General features: G+C 26.4%; 2 protein-coding genes across 2 annotated transcripts; one reads left to right on the top strand and one right to left on the bottom strand.

The window, feature by feature from the left end:
- Positions 1-701: 701 nt before the first annotated feature.
- MKS88_002827 (uncharacterized protein) lies at positions 702-7,460 on the bottom strand (the record flags this gene model as incomplete). Its single annotated transcript, XM_067215869.1, has 1 exon — positions 702-7,460. One exon carries the CDS (start codon positions 7,458-7,460, stop codon positions 702-704), a length of 6,759 nt encoding a protein of 2,252 aa, XP_067073404.1.
- Positions 7,461-12,745: 5,285 nt separating this feature from the next.
- Positions 12,746-19,055, top strand: MKS88_002828 (calcium-dependent protein kinase 7; the record flags this gene model as incomplete). The annotated part of the gene is made up of 2 exons (XM_067215870.1): positions 12,746-12,850; positions 13,119-19,055. 2 exons carry the CDS (start codon positions 12,746-12,748, stop codon positions 19,053-19,055), a joined length of 6,042 nt encoding a protein of 2,013 aa, XP_067073405.1.
- Between the last annotated feature and the right edge of the window lie 1,081 nt (positions 19,056-20,136).

The raw sequence follows: 20,136 nt of genomic DNA on the forward strand, positions 1-20,136 counted from the left end.
AAATGATAAAAATGACGAAATGATAATAATAACAAAATAATAAAAATGGCGAAATGATAATAATAAGATAATAAAAATGGCAAAATGATAAAAATGACGAAATGATAATAATAACAAAATAATAAAAATGGCGAAATGATAATAATAAGATAATAAAAATGGCAAAATGATAAAAATGACAAAATGATAATAATAACAAAATAATAAAAATAATTAAATGATAAAAATAACGAAATGATAAGAATGACAAAGTGATAAAAATAACGAAATGATAAAAATAACGAAATGATAAAAATAACGAAATGATAAAAATAACGAAATGATAAAAATAACGAAAAAATGAAGGGAACAAAAACAAAGTTATTACAACATAAAAAATTAACAACGCTGTAAAGCGGCCAAATGACAAAGTAGCACAGTAACAACGTAATAAAGGAATATAATTTAATAAAAGTACAGAGCCAATTCTGTAGTTGTGGTGTATGCATTTATTTAAAAAATCCTTTTGCGTACTTTTACTAGAACATTTTATAGAAATTTTATTGCTTCTTCTTATGATTATAATGTTCTAATTTTTATTTTTTAACATTAAGAAAAAAATGCATGAATATATTTTATACACATTGACTTTTGATTTAATAAATTTATAGAAAACTTAAGTATTTACACTCGTTTTTTCAATAAATTTATTATTACTAAAGTTATGGAACTTGATTTTTCCTTTTTTTTGCAATTGTATTTTGATAAAAGTTTTTTATCTGTTCTTTTGTTTTTCCATATGGTTTTAATGCTAAACATAAGGAATCCCAATTTTTTCCATCTTTCGAAAATATTTCAAAATAAATTTCTTTTTCTTTATCGGTCCAACATGTAGCCGTTTTTCGTAAGTGCTGCTTGGATTGGTCAAAAATTTCTCCCTCGTAATTTTCAACTTGTTTTACTGAATCAAAAGAATATATATGGGTTGATTTACTTTCAACTAACAAATTCCTTTTACTTTCCAAATGCATACTGTCCGTTTCATTTATTTTATTAAATGCTGCGGTAATTTTGTTGTTGCCTGTAACTGAGTGCTTTTCATTTTGTTCACTTGTAGCATAAGCATCAACATGAAAACCATTTCCATTGCTACTTCCAGTGCGATTACCATTACCATAATCAGTGTCGTCAATGTTCCACATACCTTCTTCTTCGTTATTTAAAATACCATCTTTGATACTCATCATGTTTTTTTCCTCTCGACTTACGCGTTCTTCAACGTGAATATTGCTTGTACAGTCATTAAAGTTTAAATCTTTAGAGTTTTCATTTGTGAAAAAAATTAGTTTACTTCCTTTAAAATCACAAATATGTGTACCTGTTTGAAGGTTCTTTATATTGTTAAATTTTCTTCTTTTATTATCATTATTTATTGCATTTTCTCCTTCAACGAAGTTTCGGTTACGCTCTATTACAACAAAATTTCCGGAAGTTTCGTCTAGTGGTACGTATTCTTCTTTTTCTTCTTCCTCTTCACCAAGTAACTGCATTTCAGTTTCACTACCTTTTACTTCTATTTCTCTTTCTCTTTCTCTTTCTCCTTCTCCTTCTCCTTCTTCTATTTCTATTTCCCCCCTTTCCCAGTCATTAACTGTTTGTACTGTTAATGAAAAATGTTCACTTTTTCCATACATTTCGCGTTTACTGTTTTCCACTTCCAACATGTTTTCTTCTTCCTCTTGCTTGTCATTTATTTTTTTTTTATTATAGTATATTTCATTTTTTAAATTAACATTAAAGAACCCTTTTTTCAACACCATGCCTTTTCCTTTGTTACTACCACTGCTACTACTGTTAACTTGATGTCCAATTTTTTTTTTTGAAAAATTATGCTGTACTACCAATTGCTGTTCGAATATTTTTTTGTTTCTTTTACTACTTTTATCACCCCTTTCCTTTGTCAGAATGTTTCCATTTTTTATTTTTGAGAAGGCAGTATTTTTTTTTACATTTTTTTCTCTTTGTAATAAGAAATTTTTCTTTTGAAAAATATTCTTTTTTATTCCCTTTTTTAATTTATAATCAAAAGCAAAGGATGTCGCTTTTTTATGAGGAATGGGGTTTTTACTGACATTCTCGTTATTCCTTTGATTCATGTTTTTTAAAAATTCATAACATTTATATAAGCTTTCTTCACATGACTCAAGTTCTATATTATTTTCAAATGAGTTGTTCATTTTTAATTTAGACATGTGTTCACACTGTTCACCATTTTTAAGCACCTGGTTATTAGTACATTCGATTGAGTTAATATTCACATCAATATTACACATATGGGGGTATTTACATTTATTTAATTCGTATGTTGTGGGTATTAAATCAATGTTACTATTTACATTTTTCCTGTCATAATTATCTTTTTGTTCATTATTACTAGCGATATTGTCAATATTGTTCGAATTCCACGTGTAGTTATAAATAAAATTATTACTACTCTTTTTTTCTTCTATTGTGTTATAATTTAATTTCAAATCTGTATGACATTTGTCTTCATCCGGATCACATTTATTATCATTAATATTATTTAGGTTTCTTACCAAACTATGTTTTTCCTTATTAAAATCAATCATTAGATTATGTACCTCCGTACATTGGTATTTTTGCTCTGGGTTCATTAAAGGAGGGGGAGAGACATAATGATATATGGTATTATTCCTGTTTATGTCCTGTTCTTCTAATTCGTTAACATGGGGTTTATTATGAACGTTTGAAATTATACTAACAAATGGATTGTCCTCTACTTTGTGAGAATGAGAAGGTTCTATTATACCTGTAGAACCTGCAATGGGTGAAATACCAGTACCACTGTTTTTCCTCCTTCTGTCTTCTTTTTTTTTGTCATTTTCTATATTCTCACTATATTTGATTTCAATTATATCAGAGTTAATTCCATTGTAAATAAAGTTTTCATCATTCTTAATTAGGAAGCACAACTTTCTATTAGAACTTAGTATAAAATTATAATTTTTTGGTATTACATATCCGTCTGACATATTTTCTAAAAGTATACCTTTATTCATATTATTAGTATTCCAAGTGCAATTTTTATTATTATTCGTAGTTTTATTTGAACTATTTTTATTACATGTTTTTTTATATGTTTTAACAAAATAACTTTTAAAAAATTTCCTCACATTTATGTAACTATAATTTACACAATTCGTTTCTTCAAATTCACTTTTCACATAATTATTTTCTAATTTTTTTATTAGTTTATTAACAATTTCTTCTTTTGAATTTTTTTTACTAATATCAAAATTATTCACATGCGACAGTAGTTGCTTTTTATTTCTTTTTATTTTGTTTTCTGATAAGGTTAATAATAATTTCTTTAAGTTAAAAAAATTTTTTGTTAAATAATAAAAGTCAACACACTGCTTTGTATTTTTAAATTCTAAGAATTGACTTATTCTGTCAAATTTTTTTGGGTATAATATATACTTCTCTAAAAACATTCGAATTTCTTGCTTATTCCATATATAATTTTTTTCATTCAGTAGGTCTTCGTTGCTAAAAAATTTGTACAACTCATTCTGTTCTTCATTTTGGCTACCACTATTTCCGTCAGCATTTTTACCGCTGGTACTGTTACCGCTGATATCGCTTCCGCAAGTACTACCGTTGATATCGTTTCCGTAAGTACTACCGTTGATATCGTTTTCGCAAATATGACCACTCATATCATTTTCACTAATATTATTACCGCTAACATGGGGGGTTCTACAACTCCCTAAGCCGCTTCTGCGCACAACCAAATCAGCGTTACTATCCAAGCGATAGACACCATCCCTTTCGTCGTTTGTGCTACTGCTACCATTTAAACTAGCATTCTTAGTTGCTACATTTTTTTTATTCGCTGTAAAAAGAGACGACTCTGTACATTCAAATTCATTACCGAGGCAACCATGCTGTATACTTTCCAGCATGTTATTTGAATTGCTGTACATAACATTTCTTTCTAAAGAAAATAAGGACAACTTAATATTTTGCATACAATAAAAATATGGGTACATATCTGATAAATGTAAAAACTTTTTTTTTCTTATATCACTACAGAATATACAGTTTTTGCGCCAATTTACACATGGACCTGTTAAATTAGCATATTTAATATTCATATATTCTTTTTTCCTTTCTTTTTTTTCTAATAAATTATCATCACATATTTTCTTATCGTTAGTTATGTTATAGGCTAAGTTTTTATTATTATGTTTAAATCCGCAAGGTAATGGAACGAAAATGTTTGGATGATCATATGCTCGAACAGGTAATATTCCCCATGCAAATATATTTTTCTTTTCTTTTTCTTTTTCATATATATCAATATCTTCTTTCCATAACTTATATATTTGTTTATATATAACTGAGTGTTCTTTAATAGTTTTCTCTAGCTGATTTTTTCTATCTAAATAATAATCATAAAAATGATTAACCTCGAAAGGAATGTATTTATTTTTAACCTCTATGTTAAACTCTCTATTTTGCATAGGGGGCATGTAATATTTTAATATTACTTCATCATTGTTATCATTAAAACTTAACATATTAATATGAATTCTTAAATAATATATTTTCACTTCTTCCTCTTCGTTCCTCTTCTTATCTTCAAATTCATTATGATAAAAAAAATCATCAAAAATAGAATAACTCCTTTTTTTATTTATACGATATATTCGTTTGGTGTTATTATTTCTCTTCTTATTATTGTACATCACATGTTTTTTTCTTTCATCCATACTTTTTTTTTTCTTACTATTATTTTTACGCTTAATCTTTTCATCGACATTACTAGTAACCCGATCACTTGCCACATTCACCACATTCCGTTTATCATTAATAATAATATTACTGTCACTAATCTTCTTATCACTAACATTGTCATCATTATTGTTTCTATCGATATTGTTACTGTAAACGTTATTATTATAAGTGTTGTTATTGTAAGCATTGCTATTGTAAGCATTGCTATTGTAAGCATTGTTATTGTAAGCATTGTTATTGTAAGCATTGTTATTGTAAGCATTGTTATTGTACACATGATTAATACCAACACGGTTACTATCATTATGGTTTCCCTTGTGATTGCTTACATTACCCCACTTTTCCCCTCCAGTTCCACATTTCCCTTTGACATTTTCCTGTTTACTATTTTTTCCTTTTTTATTGTAGCTTCTTTTTTTTTTTTTTTTGCTCTTATTAGAATATATAGCGTATTTTTTATTTATATAATTTAACAATAATGAAGGTGTGAATGGAGAAGAGGAAGTGCTATTTTTTTTTTTAATATTTATTATTTTTTCTAAATGAATAATTATATCCTCTATATCATAATTTTCAGGATCATAATTTACATTATCTACATAAAAATAATGATACTTTTTTTTATCCTTAATTTCTATTCTGTTTAAATAATTCAAATACACACTATTAAAATAGAAACTATCATCTACTGCTTTAAGCGCACTAGTAGCATAGTCCATTTTTTTTTTTTTTTTGGGTTTTTTCTTTTTATTAAAAATGTTCTTATATTTGTATATCGACCCTACGTTAATGTCATTCTTACTAGAGCATATCTTTCTTCTTTTCCTCAAACTTAGAGAATTACACTCACCCACAGAAATATAATTCTCCTGTTTGTACACTTTTTTCTTTTTTTCTATATCATCCTCTTCTTTTATAATACCTTCTCTTATATCTGTTGCACTTTTTTCATCCATCTCATTGTTTGCTACATGGTTCACTACACTGTTTGCAACTCTGTTTGTTACCTTGTGAGCACTGAACTTATACGGGTCGTTATCATTATAATCTTCAACATTGTCATTACTGTAAAAATTACTCATATTATGGTTGGATGGAAAGATTAAAACTAATTTAATTTTCTTTTTTATACGTAATAAATATTCAGGAATAAACTTCCTTTTAATATAAATGTAAATATAATTATTTCTTGTTGTAACTTGATTATAATTTATATTAGTATAATCATCCGTATTACACTCAACATTTTTCGTATCCATAATTTGGTTACCCCCTATATTATCGCATTCATCTGTTAATACATAATCATAAAACTTGTTCATTTTTTCATTCTTATAATCATCATAACTTATCAATTTTTCTCTTTTTCTGTCAATTATTTCACATGGAAAAACTTTACTTATACTTGTGAAAAATGTTAATATATTTGATGTCATAATTCTTGTATTATTTCTGGTTACGTTTTTATTTATTTCCTTCTTCATATAAATCCAGTACACCTTATTTTTGTTATCATTTATAGCATTGTTAGAGGAATTATAAAAATTACTATCATTCATTATTTTACCATGCTTACTATTATAACTATTATTATTACCATTGATACTACTGTTATGCATATTAACATTGATATTACTGTTGTTATTACTATTATTATTAATGTTATCATAACTTATGGAAACATTTTTCGATACTTCTTTTTCTTCATCATAGGGGTTAGACGAGGAGTGATACTCTTTCTCCCTACATGAATATTTTCTTTTTAATGAAAAATAATACGTATTGTTAATATTTCTTTCTACTTCCTTCTTCTTCTCCTCCTCCTCCTCTTCCCCTTCTATTACTCCCCTTTCCGCTGATTCCCTTTCCAGTGCTGCTCTCTCTGACTCTCCCTGTTTCTGCCTCTTTTTTTTCCGAATAAAAAAATTTGTCAGTAACTTCCTCTTTCGTAGTTTTTTCTTCTCCTCCTTATATATTCTATTACTGTCTTGGTAGTCAAATACTTGATCACATAGATTCGTTTCTTTATAATATTTGTTTTTCGACAACGCATTAAATAAATTAAGGACAACAGAATTTTTTACTTTTAAGTTGTCACTTGTAAAATCGTTATGGGTACATTTGCTGTCCATACATAAATAGTTATAATGGAAAATTTGGGAAGGTGTAAATGAATTAGTAAAATGATGTGATGCGTTTGCATTGTTTGCTTTTCTTTTCTTTTTTTTTCTTTTTTCTGGTTTTACAGTTTTTCCTATCTCTTCATGATCTAAATATTCTTCATCTTCTTGTTGTTGTTCAACTTGATTATAATTTTTTAAAATTTTCTTATTTTTTCTAAAATCAGCTTTTATTAAATCCTTTTCCATTTTTAATATTGCTATATCATCATTATTTTCCTCGTTAGCATGTTTTATTTCTTTTGAAAGCTCATTCGAAATTTTTTGAAATACTTCTATATTATTTTCAATATTTATATTATTTAAATAGCTGAAAATGTTGACTAATTGATTGTACTGTTCATCTAACTTATTTAATCCTTCTTTCAGTCTTCTTTTAAGCTTTCTTATTATCATATTTTTTATATCTTTTTTTTTATAGTTATTTTTATTCGAAGCTTGGTTCTCGCCATTTTCCTTTTTATTTTTACTCTCTTTCATAGTTACTCTCACATTATATGTATGCGTTTATATTTATGCACGTACCGGGGTATGTACACGTGCGCAATATGTATATCAACGCATCGGAGTACGTACGTATATACAAATGTACATCAGTGTTTATCCGTTCAAAGGTTTTACAAATATATATATACATATATAAACCTTGGAGCAGAGAAATCTCCTTAAAATAACTTTTCCCTTATTCAGGCAAACATGGGGGGAAATAAAAAAATAAAAATAAAAGGGTGATAACATACATACATAGCTAATAAATTTATAACACAATAATAAATATATACGTGAAAAAAAAAAAAAGGCCTATTAAAGGCGTCAAAGAAAAATGAAAAATTAAATAAAAATAATGAAATCTCAAATGAAATGTAATGAAAATGTTCTCACCAAAAAGCGTTTTTTGTATTTACGTATATACTTATATCTGTAAATAAGTATGCATATATATACATATACATCAATGTTTACGAACTCATGGAAATAAAAGTTTCATTGAACAAATATTATAATATTTCTTAATTCATTGGAAACAAAAAAAAAAAAAAAAAAATTATATCATATAAAGAATTTCTTCCTATCAAAAAAGAAATAATCAAAAGGTTCTATTATTTTATGAATACTATAAAAATATATATTTATATAGATTGCAATAATACTTTTTTAAAGCTTAAGAAAAGTAGGCTTTTTGTACATATATGTTGATATCCTTTGATTTTTTTTTTTTTTTTTTTTGACATTGAAAAATTAAAATTTCATGTTATATTTTACGTGTATATTAGCAAAAATTATTACGAAAAAAAGAAATTTAAAGTTAAATTTTACACTTAAGCACTATACCTATTTTTTAGTATAGTAATTTAGAGGATAACTCTATATATATATATATATATATGTATATAAAATTTATTCTTCATTTCTTTTTATTCATTTCATTTCAATTTTTTTTTTTTTTTGCCTCTTAGATAACTATATAGGGAAAATGACAGAACTTACATGACAATATCCTTTTGTATGCATATAAGAATATTTTTTTGTTATATTTTTTCATTTTTAAGTTTATCTCTTTAAATGCTTAAATTGTTTTTTGTAAATAAAAATAAAAATAAAGAACTTCGGGTTAATAGGGTTAAGATTATTTATGAACATTTCCAACATACTCTGAAAAGGGTTATTACTATTTTTTATTGTTAATTTTCTTAATTTCAATGTTTAATATAATACCAATTTTTGTTGATCCTTTTTAAAAAAACAAATTTATAGTATTTTAAAAAGTTGTAAGGTAAAACTATATAACAACTTGTAATTATATAATAGTTGTAAAGGAAATATAATTATAAACATTCATAAAAAAAAAAAACATTCTTATTTTATTTTATTTTATTTTATTTTATTTTTTTTCTTTATATATTTTACTTTTAAAAATAGGATTAATATCCAAACATATGTTAATAAAAATGCGTATACGCCAAAAAATTATTAACACAATGGAAATTTTTATTACTGTTGGACAGATAAAAACAAAAATAACAACAGTGTAGTAGTATATATATATATTTATATATGTACGATATATGTAAAAATGGTGTGGAATTTAATAAAGACGTTATTGCTCTGTGTCCCTCCCATTTACTTAAATATATTTCTAAAAGTATGTTCTTACTCTTACTTTTAAAGAGAAAAAATTTGGGCATAAGTTATATACAGAAAAAAATTACGTAAAATAATGCAGGTATAATTGGTATACGTAGCATGTTATAGGATTGGTAAATAAATATATATATATATATACACATATAAGAATAAAAATCTTATTACATCACTTAACTGCTTATTTATATACAATCTTATGTGAGCGAACTTCCTCAAAAGTGTTATAAAATTTTCTTAAAATTAGCAAGGCCGAAAAAAGCGGCAATAATAGTAAAAGTAGAAGTACAATAATGTGCCTTTAAATTATAATTTCAACGCTTACAACCATTAAATAACTATAAATTTAGTCTTTCTTCTTATTTTTTTTTAATTTTATGAATTTTTTTTTTTTTTGTTATCAAAATGAATATTAAAAATTTTTTTTTACTAACTGACTTATTCCCAGTAATTATTTTATATTCATACAAAAAAAATATTTTTTTTTGTTCTCTTTATTTTTTAGAATAATATAAATTGTTTTTACTTTTAAAACATATTTTGTATATTTAGGGTGAGGTTCTTTTAATACACTATATATATTTATATATATATGTACACATTATATTTTTTTTTTTTTATGTACATACTAAACAGGTGTTTCCATAATGTGATTTTTTCTTCCTTAAAAAAATTATAGCACATAAAACAATATAATATAACCTGCCATATTTTATATGATGATAATAGAATACATTCGTACATAAATATTATGTTGTATGTGCAATAATGTATTTAATGTTTATTATACATACATATATATTTTGTTCCACAAGAAATAATGTATTAATTACTATGCGCATAAATAAATAAATAAATATATATATATATATATATATACACAAAAAGTATGTCTTAAAATAATAGGACTCAATGAAGAACGTAGTAGTAGAAAGTACCCTCACTAATTTTATTGTAATCTATGCCTCTTTTTTTTTATTTCTTTTTCTTTTTATTTTATTTCGTTTCATTCCGTTTAATTTTCGTTTAATTACTTTAATTTCCTTCTACTTTCTTTTTCTTTCTTTTTTTTTTTTCTTTTTATAAAAATATAAATATTTGAAATATAAAAGGAATGGCATTAACAGTAAAAAAAATGAGTGAAAATATGAACGTGTACGAATAAATGAATTACAGTAGTGTTTATGTAAATATATCTACCTTGTAAAAATAAAAAACAAATACCTAACGAAAAAAAGTATTACAAGGTACTAATATAGACTGAGTACACATCTATAATAAATGAAGCGTATTAAAATATACAAGCAGATGGCATTGTGATATAGATTCATTTATAGTAGTGGTGTTATTTGATATATACAGATATACAAATATATTTACATGTATATGTATTTGCATACTTGCATATATACATAAAAGAGTATAACACTTACGAATTATCATACTGTATTTGTAGACTTTTTTTCGCCCTTATATTTATTAGTTAACTACATTAATTGAATATTGGAGCAAGAAGCATCATATTAAATACATCATTTAAAAAGTAATTTCTTGCACATAATGGAGAAAACAAAACTGTTAACGATATAGTGCAAAAAGGTACATGAGGAATTAAAAAATTATATTTACATAAAGAACACTTTTATTGTATCATTTTTTTTTAAGCTTTATGTATAGTGTCATTTGAGGTTCACATGAAGTGCATAAAAATTTTTTTTCTTATTTTATTTTTTTTATTTCTAAATATATTGGGTGTTCTTAATATTGTAAGACATATTTTAAAGCCAACTTACAGCACTTACATACTAGCACAGTAATTACCCATATGTATATGTTATACGCGTGTAAATACGCATATACATAACACAAAGGTATATATATATATAAGAAAACGTAGATGATGGAGTAACCCATTTACAATTGCACTAGATGAAATCAAGTATTTTTTATAATTAAAAAAAGAAATTCTATTTCTTTTTATTTCGCGGATATCGCAATTTTTTGAAGTTAATTTTTGTTTCATATATGTATGTACGTATATATGTATATATATAATATATAAATAATTATTAAGTATCCATATACTTTCATCTTAAGATATATGATTATGTCAACTTTTTTTTTTTTTTTTTTCAATCAACAGTTTATTTAAAAATCCTTTTCTCTTTATATATATATATGTATGTATAAATATATAAATTTTAAATTTACATATCATTTTCGTTTTTTGTTTATAAAAATTTTTTGTTACCTTTGTTGAATGAATAAATAAAGAAAAACGAACTTTTAAATAAAAAGTATAAATTGAATGACATAAAGTATAAAGTGAGCACACAAAATTTAATTGGAGTGTAACTTTTGCTATATATATATATAAATATATAAAATTACCGTGAAAAAGGGAAAGACGGAAAAAGCAAACGTTTTAAAAAATATAGTAAACATACAATATAGATATGATAATAAAAGAAAAAATTGAATAAGTGTATACGCATGGTCATTCACTGTTTTTTCTTTTTGAAAACTTTTGCTTATTTTGTTTTGATTTATTTCAATCCTTTTTTGGATGATATAAACTGCAGTTGTTTATGAATGGAAATTTAAAAATAGACATTGACATTTGCTTAATGCGCGTATTTATTTATATTAACATATATTAAAATCTTGCGTAACGTACAAGTTAATATGTACGAGTAAACATATGTACACTTTACCATATGTACATATATGAACATGCAAAAAAAAAAAAATATATAATGTATATGCTTGTATTGTTTAATTTTTTTTTTATGATTAATTCGCTGTAGTTTACCAGTTGTTCATTTTAACCTTATCACTTTCTATTATGTTCCGATGTAACGAATTAAAATAATTTCTTTGTGTATAAGTCTTTATATGCATGTATTTGTATGTGCATATGTAATTTATATTTATATATATATATATATGTATACATATGCAGATATATATGTAAGCATGAATGCATTAGTTGTGTTTTATCAGTACGAGTGTAAATTTAAAATAAACGAACCAAAATATGCATTACAGGGACAATTAATTAAAATAATTAATCAAAATTTTTGTTGTTAAAATTAGCAATTAATTATGCGTTGTTTATATTTTCATGTGATATATAGAAATATATAACTTTAATGCAAACAAATTTATAAAGTTGTAAATGTATGTATATATATATATGTATTTGTATGTTCATGTGTTTTTGTAAATAAAGAATTAAAAATATACATATATTTATATACTTATACGCATTTATATATTCATCTTGTCATTATATTTTTCCTCCAAAGAGTGAATGTCAAGGAACAATGCATTTATGCATACATTTATATGCATGTACATCACAGAATGTCGAATTAAATTTCAACTTTTAAACAGATAAATTTCTAACCATTGTTTACAGTTGTAGTTAATTTTACTTGTTTTTGTACATAATTTTTGATTTTATTAATTTATTTTTATATGAATTATATTCATTATTTATGTGAAATTTCCCGTTTACTTTTTTTTTTTTTTTTTTTTTTTTTTTTTTTTTTTTTTTTTTTTTTTTTGGAATTAATTGCTTAAAATTACTAGTTTAAGTTTTAACTTAATTTTCATTTTAAATGGGTCTCCAAACGGAAAAGGACAAAGAAAGGGAAGACCAAAAAAAAAATTTTAAATTATGTAGCAAAAAATTCGAAACAGATGAATTAGAAGTTTTAAAAAAGGTATGAAAAGGAGGAAGTTTGTGTGTAAACATTGCATGCATGGGCACATACGTATTCATGCACTCACTCAAATACGTACGCACATACACACATATGCAGACACATACACAATCATAAGCATGAACATGAACATACGTACAGACAGAGGATGACACACATGCACATACGTGAATATATTTGTATACACACCTGTGAACTCTCTTTGTAATTTTATTGTTTCCCCTTTTATTTTATTTTATTTTATTTTAATTTTTTTTTCCTCATTTAGATATATAAGGAGTTAGGAAGTAGGTCTTCATCTAGTCACATCGACAAAGAGACATTCCTTCAATTTTTTCCCTTGCCAGGATTGTGGGGAGAGCGATTATTTTTGAAATTTAATTTTAAAAATACAGGTTATATAGATTTTGAAGAATTTATAATAGGAATAGCTATATGTTGTAGGGGTACTAAGAGTGACAAAATAAATATTTTGTTTGATATATTTGATTTAAATTCTGATGGCTATATTCAAAAGTCTGAAATGGTTGCTATGTTATCAAATATACCATATATTCATAAATTAAAGAATGTATTTTTTAACAAGAATAATAGAAGAAAATATGAATATGAAGATGAAATAAATTCAAATGATTATTATAATGATGGCTGTAACGTAAGCTGTAACGAAAATTACGGTGATAATTTTGCCGATGACGATGATGACAATAATGATAGTGATAGTAACAATGACGATGCAGATAGTGATAACGATGATGTTGATGATTACTACATTGATGAAGACCATTACGATCATCATGATCATAATTGTAGTTGCACTTACTGCAACAGTAACAATAACAACAATGGAAATAGTAACAACTGTAACGATAATAATGGTAATAATGATGATAGTAATGATGATAATAACGTTGATAAAAATGGTGATAATAATGGTGAGAGGCACATGAACAACCATAACATTAGCTGTGGTAAGGAACATAATGGGAGCGCGAATAATATAGTTTTAAATGATGGTAACAATAAGGAAAGTAATATTGTTAATTGTAGTAAATGCTTAAAACAGAAAAGTAGAATGGTAAATCGTAGCAAATTATTAAACATGAAAGAACTTGCAAGGAAAATTAGGAAGGAGAAAAAATATCAACTTGAAAAATGCTTTAAGGATATAAGAAGAGAACATTATGAAGAAAATAATTTTTTTAATCATGATAAAAAAATAAAAAAAGAAAAAGGGAAATCCCCTAAAGGATGTTCATTATATAAAAGTGAAAGTGATGATAACTCCAATTTATCTTCCAGCAGTACATCTAATGAAATTACTCATGATGATATCGATTACCAAAATGTATGCAAAAAAAAAAGTGTAAAATATAAAACAAAAAGAAAAGGATCTCGATGTTTAACAAATTACAAAACAGCAAATAGTGGCTTTTTGACCTCTTCTAGTGATAGCTACACAAGTAATGAGACTCATTCTCTTTTGAATAGTGAAGAAAATGATAGTTTCAGTTCTAATAAGGAGCAGAGGGATGGTTACTCAAGCCACACGTCCGACTCTTTTATTAGCATTTACGGTTATTTGATTAAGAATAAAAGAAGAAAAAAGAAAGACAGGCAACAACGAGATAGGGAAAAGGACAAAGATAAGGTCAAAGACAGGGAGGACGGGAATAAAGAAAAGGACAAATCGGATGAAGATATGGACGAGGGAAGTATGGTGGATGATGAAGATAAAGAAGGATCGAATGGAAAAGTTCAAAATGGGCATAATTGGAATAATGCGCATAGTGACCCACATGGCCAAAATGGGGAGGAGGAAAAGACACACGAAATTGGTAAAAAGGGAAGAAATCGCATCACATGTAGCAGAGGTGATATGAATATTTATAAAAAAGAAAAGAAAAAAGAAAAGAGAAGAAATTTATTTTTAAATGAAAATTGTCTTCCTTCCAAAACAGCTAGAAATATACTAAATGATGAAGAAAATAATGAGTCATCTGAAAAAAATGTGGATGTAGATGAAATTGTGGATATAATGTTAGAAGAGTGTGAATTTTTAGATAATGATAGAATTACCCCTATACAATTTAAAAGTGTTATATATAAATATGATTTTTTCCTGTATGTATTTTTTAGTTGTCTTCATGAAGATATATGGGGATTACAAGGTAATGTACTATACGGAAGAGATTATATTAGTAATTTTGTAATAAAATCAGAAAATTTTAAAAATAAACAAATAGCTGAAAATGAAGAGATTATTACAGAAGAATTATATTTTAAAATAAGGCAACTTTTTATTGTGCAAGCACCTGATTATGATTGTGTAAATGATAACTTATGTGTTAATTTTTTAAAAGAAAAAATTATGGAAAAAGAAGAAAGGAAGGAAAACAGTCAAAACGAATCTTCCCTATCCGATATGGATGATGAAAAAAACGAATCAACAACAAATAAGAAAAGGACAAAAAATGAAAATGATATTAATAAATCAGCAGTTTGTGGTACAATCAAAAAAACGAAAAATGAGGAAGGTACAATACAAAATGAAAGCCCAATAAAAGGAGAAGAGATGATAAGCAAAAAAGAAAAAGAATGTAACTACGGAGGAGGTAGTGACATTATAGCATATTACGACGAAGCAGTAAATGATAGCTTTAATAAAGATGCTACACGTGGTAAGATGGAAACGATGATTTTAAAGGGAGACGTAGAGAAGCCCACTTCTAATGGGGGCTATTGTATGGAAGGAAAAAATGGGGACCAGCTAAATAGGGGCATACCCAACGGGAAAAGTAAAAATAAGGACAAATCAAACGGGAAGAGTAAAAATGGTTTGGAGTATTATGGAAATTTGATCGAAATAGCTGACCAGAGTGACAAGACGAAATATGCGGAGGAATGTGAAAAGAGAGAAGTCAGTGGATCCACAAATGAAAGCACATTGGGAGTAATTGAAAACAATCAAGATATATCAAGTAAATTGAATGAGCAATTTATAAAAGAAGAATTAATATGCAATGAAATTTGTGATGATAAAAATGTAAGTAACTCGTTTGACCAAAATGAAAAGCATTATTTCGAAGGAGTACACAGAGAATTTTTGGATAAGGAAAACAGAATCCAAGATAAGACCACCTCTCAGATAAGTCAAAACATTTTTATGAAATCTAATAGGAATGATGTATTACAGAAGGTTCGAGATGAATCCCCTAAAAATGCTTTTACTGTCAAGAAAAACGTAAATGTGAGTGATAGAGAAATGTTTGAAGGGAATAAAAATGTTGTAAGCTGTGCGGAAAGGCAGAGCGGATCGGGTAAGCATATCGAATCGGGTGAGCATATCGAATCGGGTGAGCATATCGAATCGGGTAAGCATATCGAATCGGGTAAGCATATTGAATCGGGTGAGCATATCGAATCGGGTGAGCATATCGAATCGGGTGAGCATAACGAACCAGGTAAGCACAACGGCAGCACAGGTAGGGAATTTTTTTCCCTGGAGGATATAAAAAATAAGATCGGGTATGAGGTTGATTTTAACTTGCTGACCAACTCACTTAATGATATTTTTTCTAAAGAAATTGTGGAGTTCATACAAGCATCAAAAATTAGCTTTAACATTAGTGATGTATATAAGGAAAGAAGTGTACAAAATAAAGAGAAGTATAAGAAAGCTAAGAGAAATATTGAAATAATAAAAAATTATTCGAATAATTCTTTAATTAAGAATAAGAAAAAAAAATATTCGACTAATCATAAGGTAGAACATGAAATAGAAAAAGATCAGGGAATCAAATGTCCAAATGGTCAAGTCAAACTCTCTAATCGTTCAGAGGAAGAAAAAGGTTTAGTTAATCATATTGAAAAGGAATCTTTTATAAATATTAATAACACCTTAAATAGCGATGAAAATAATCAAAATACTGAAAGGAAGGATGTCAATGAAAAAGATTTAGAAAGGGAAAATGGTTTTTCAATTAATAATGCTATTAAGAAAGGCCTTTCTGGAATTAAAATACAAAATATAGAGAAGATGGATTTACTTGAAAAATTAGGTTTATCCAGTAAAAAAAACGACATACCTGTAGTAGGATGCACTATTTTTTCGATTAAAGGAAATGAAAAAAAGGAAGATACAAATGAGGAAACAGTGGAGGGAGAATCGGAAGGGGTTCATGATAACACTAAGGTGTTGAATGGGCAGGGGGAAGAAAAATGTGAAGAGGTTGGTGCAAGTGATGGTGACGGGGTGAAGGACAAAACAGATATAGTTGATGGTGTGAACAACAATGAGACGTCCAAGAAAGAGGAAAGCTCGAGCAATGAGAATGAAAGCTGTTATTATGAGAGTAAAAAGAAAAAGAAACACGATTCTTCAACAAAAAAGCATGTAAAGGATAGAAATTTATATTCATGTCCCAACTGCAAAGGGCCTTTTTTAATGTGTCCCAATTGTCATAGTAGGTACCCACGATTTTGTGTGAATGAAGATAAAATTGCAATGGAATGTGAATATTGTGATTGCGAACATTGTTATTTTTATAATTGTATATATTGTAATTTTGATTTTCAGAAATGTTTAGATATGATTAAGAAAAATTCACTTAAAGAGGGTATATTATACAAAATAGGGAAGCACCTTCATCAGTTTAAGGCAAGATATTATATATTATTTGATAATTTATTATACTATTATGATAAACAGAAAAATTTAAAACCAAGAGGATTTATGTTTTTAGAAGGGTGTTATGTAGAAGTAATATCTAAAAATGATAATATTAATAAGTACGGTTTTTCTATATGTCATAAGGGTACAAAACAGATTCAGAAGAGAAATTTATATGTGAATACATATGAAGAAAGAGAAGAATGGTTACAAGCATTATATTCTACTACAAAACAAAATACATTATATAATTTATATGAATTACATGAACAATTAGGTCGAGGAAAATTTTCTACTGTTTATAGAGGAATAAATAAACAAACGAATTCAGAATTTGCTATAAAAGTTATTGATAAAAGGTCTGTTTCGATTTATGAAAAAGAATTGTTAAGAAGTGAAATATCCATATTACGTTTACTTAGACATCCAAATGTTATTTATCTAAAAGAAATAATTAATACAAAAGAAACTTTATATATATCAATGGAATTAGTTAAAGGAGGTGAATTATATGACTTCTTACTTTCAGAAACAAGACTAAGTGAAATACATGCAAATAAAATTATTACACAATTAATTAAGACAGTTGCTTATTTACATAGATGTGGTATTATACATCGTGATATAAAACCAGAAAATATTTTATTAACAGATAAGTCAAAAGAAGCACAAATTAAGTTAACAGATTTTGGTTTATCAACCTTATGTGCCCCCAATGAATTATTAAAAGAACCATGTGGTACTTTAGCATATGTTGCTCCTGAGGTTATAACATTACAAGGATATAATCATAAAGTAGATGCATGGTCAATCGGTATTATTTTATATTTACTCCTTAGTGGTAAATTACCATTCCCTATTAATAAAAATACTGAAATGAATATTCAGAAAAATTATGTTTTAAATTTTAAAGATTATATATGGAAAAGTATATCTTCATCAGCTAAGGACCTTATTTCGAAATTACTTGAGTTAAATGTAGAAAAAAGAATATCAGCTAATGAAGCTTTAGAACATATATGGATTAAAAACCCAACTGCTGTTATTAATGAAAATTCTTTTATTTATAAAAATGAAGAAATAAATATATTAAATTTACAAGATGTTAGTGTTAGTACATTTAATATACCAAAATATGCTCCATTACATATTGAAGAGGAAAAAAATATAGAAGAAGCTGAAAATAAAAATGTTTTTAGTTTTCATAAAGATAATATGATATGTGAAAATAATGATTCCAATGACGACCCAGTTATCCCATTGCCCTATAGTGGTGCACCAATGAAGGAAAATACCATAGATAAAAATGCGCTTACTTTGTCTAAGGAAAACTCATTTCGTGAGGAACAAGCACAAGCTGATGTATCCCAAAGGAAGGATATGCATCCGGGAAACGATGAAGGAAAGAGTGGCATGAATGGTAAGAGTAGTGAAATTAGTCAGTGCAACCTGAACAGTCAGAATGGGAAGAATAGTCAGGACGAGCCCAATAACGCCGATGTAAATAATACCCAAGCTCAAACAAACACATAGGGGAGGATTCAAATTGAAAATGAAAAGAAGTATAAGCGCTGTGCACATATTCCTCTTAAATGAATTTTAATTTGCACCTTCTAACTTTGTGAAAGTGTGTATGAACTAGCTGTACAAGAATGAACATGTGAACAAGCAATATAAATAATTTTGTAATTACTCAATTTTTGGGAGGGAAAAAAAAAAAAAAGAAAAAAAAGAGGTGCTGCATTGTGGCACAGGTGCATATGTGCATACATTTATATATATATGTATATGTATATATGTACGTGTACGTGTATGTGTGCATCCTTATCCATTTACATTTTTGGTACTTGTAAGAACGCCTTTTTTGTAAGGCTCACAAACCTGTACATATTTGAGTGTAATAAGTAGTTCGTAAAATTACGTATTTTGCTCTCTCATGCTCCATATTTTGAAATTTTTTGTAGTTTTGTGTAATTTTTTTATACTATTTTATCTTAATTTATTTTTATTTTATTTTATTTTTTTGAGGCTCTCTTTAGTGAAACATTTATTATTATCATTTTTTTTATAAAAATTATCTTCACCTTTGATGGGTATTCTTTATAGGAAATCCCATTTTGTGCTCTCTTATTCTAATTTTTCTTTTTACGTAGTTTATTTTTATTTTATCCATTTTGTTCATTTTGCTCATTCTGTTCATTTTGTTCATTTTGCTCATTTTGTTCATTTTGTTCATTTTGCTCATTTTGTTTATTTTGCTCATTTTGTTCATTTTGTTCATTTTGCTCATTCTGTTCATTTTGTTTATTTTGCTCATTTTGTTCATTTTGTTCATTTTGTTGTTTATAAATACATATATGCATATACCCATGCACACACATACATATACATGTGTACACATATGTATCTATTTATTAGTAGGTTTTTTTTTATGTGTTTTACATGAAAAAATAAACATGGTTTTAAAATTTCAATTTGATCAGGTGTCTAATCAAATTTATTTATTCTAAAGGATGAAAAAGAATATCCTTTTTTACGAAAAAAAAAAATTTTATTTTTTGGCAAAAGATTATTCAATAACGTTTTTCTGGAGAGTGTATAACCTTTCCGTACC

The sequence above is a fragment of the Plasmodium brasilianum genome, chromosome 9 (genome assembly GCF_023973825.1).
Source record: "Plasmodium brasilianum strain Bolivian I chromosome 9, whole genome shotgun sequence".
In the NCBI taxonomy this organism is placed as follows: Eukaryota; Apicomplexa; class Aconoidasida; order Haemosporida; family Plasmodiidae; genus Plasmodium; species Plasmodium brasilianum.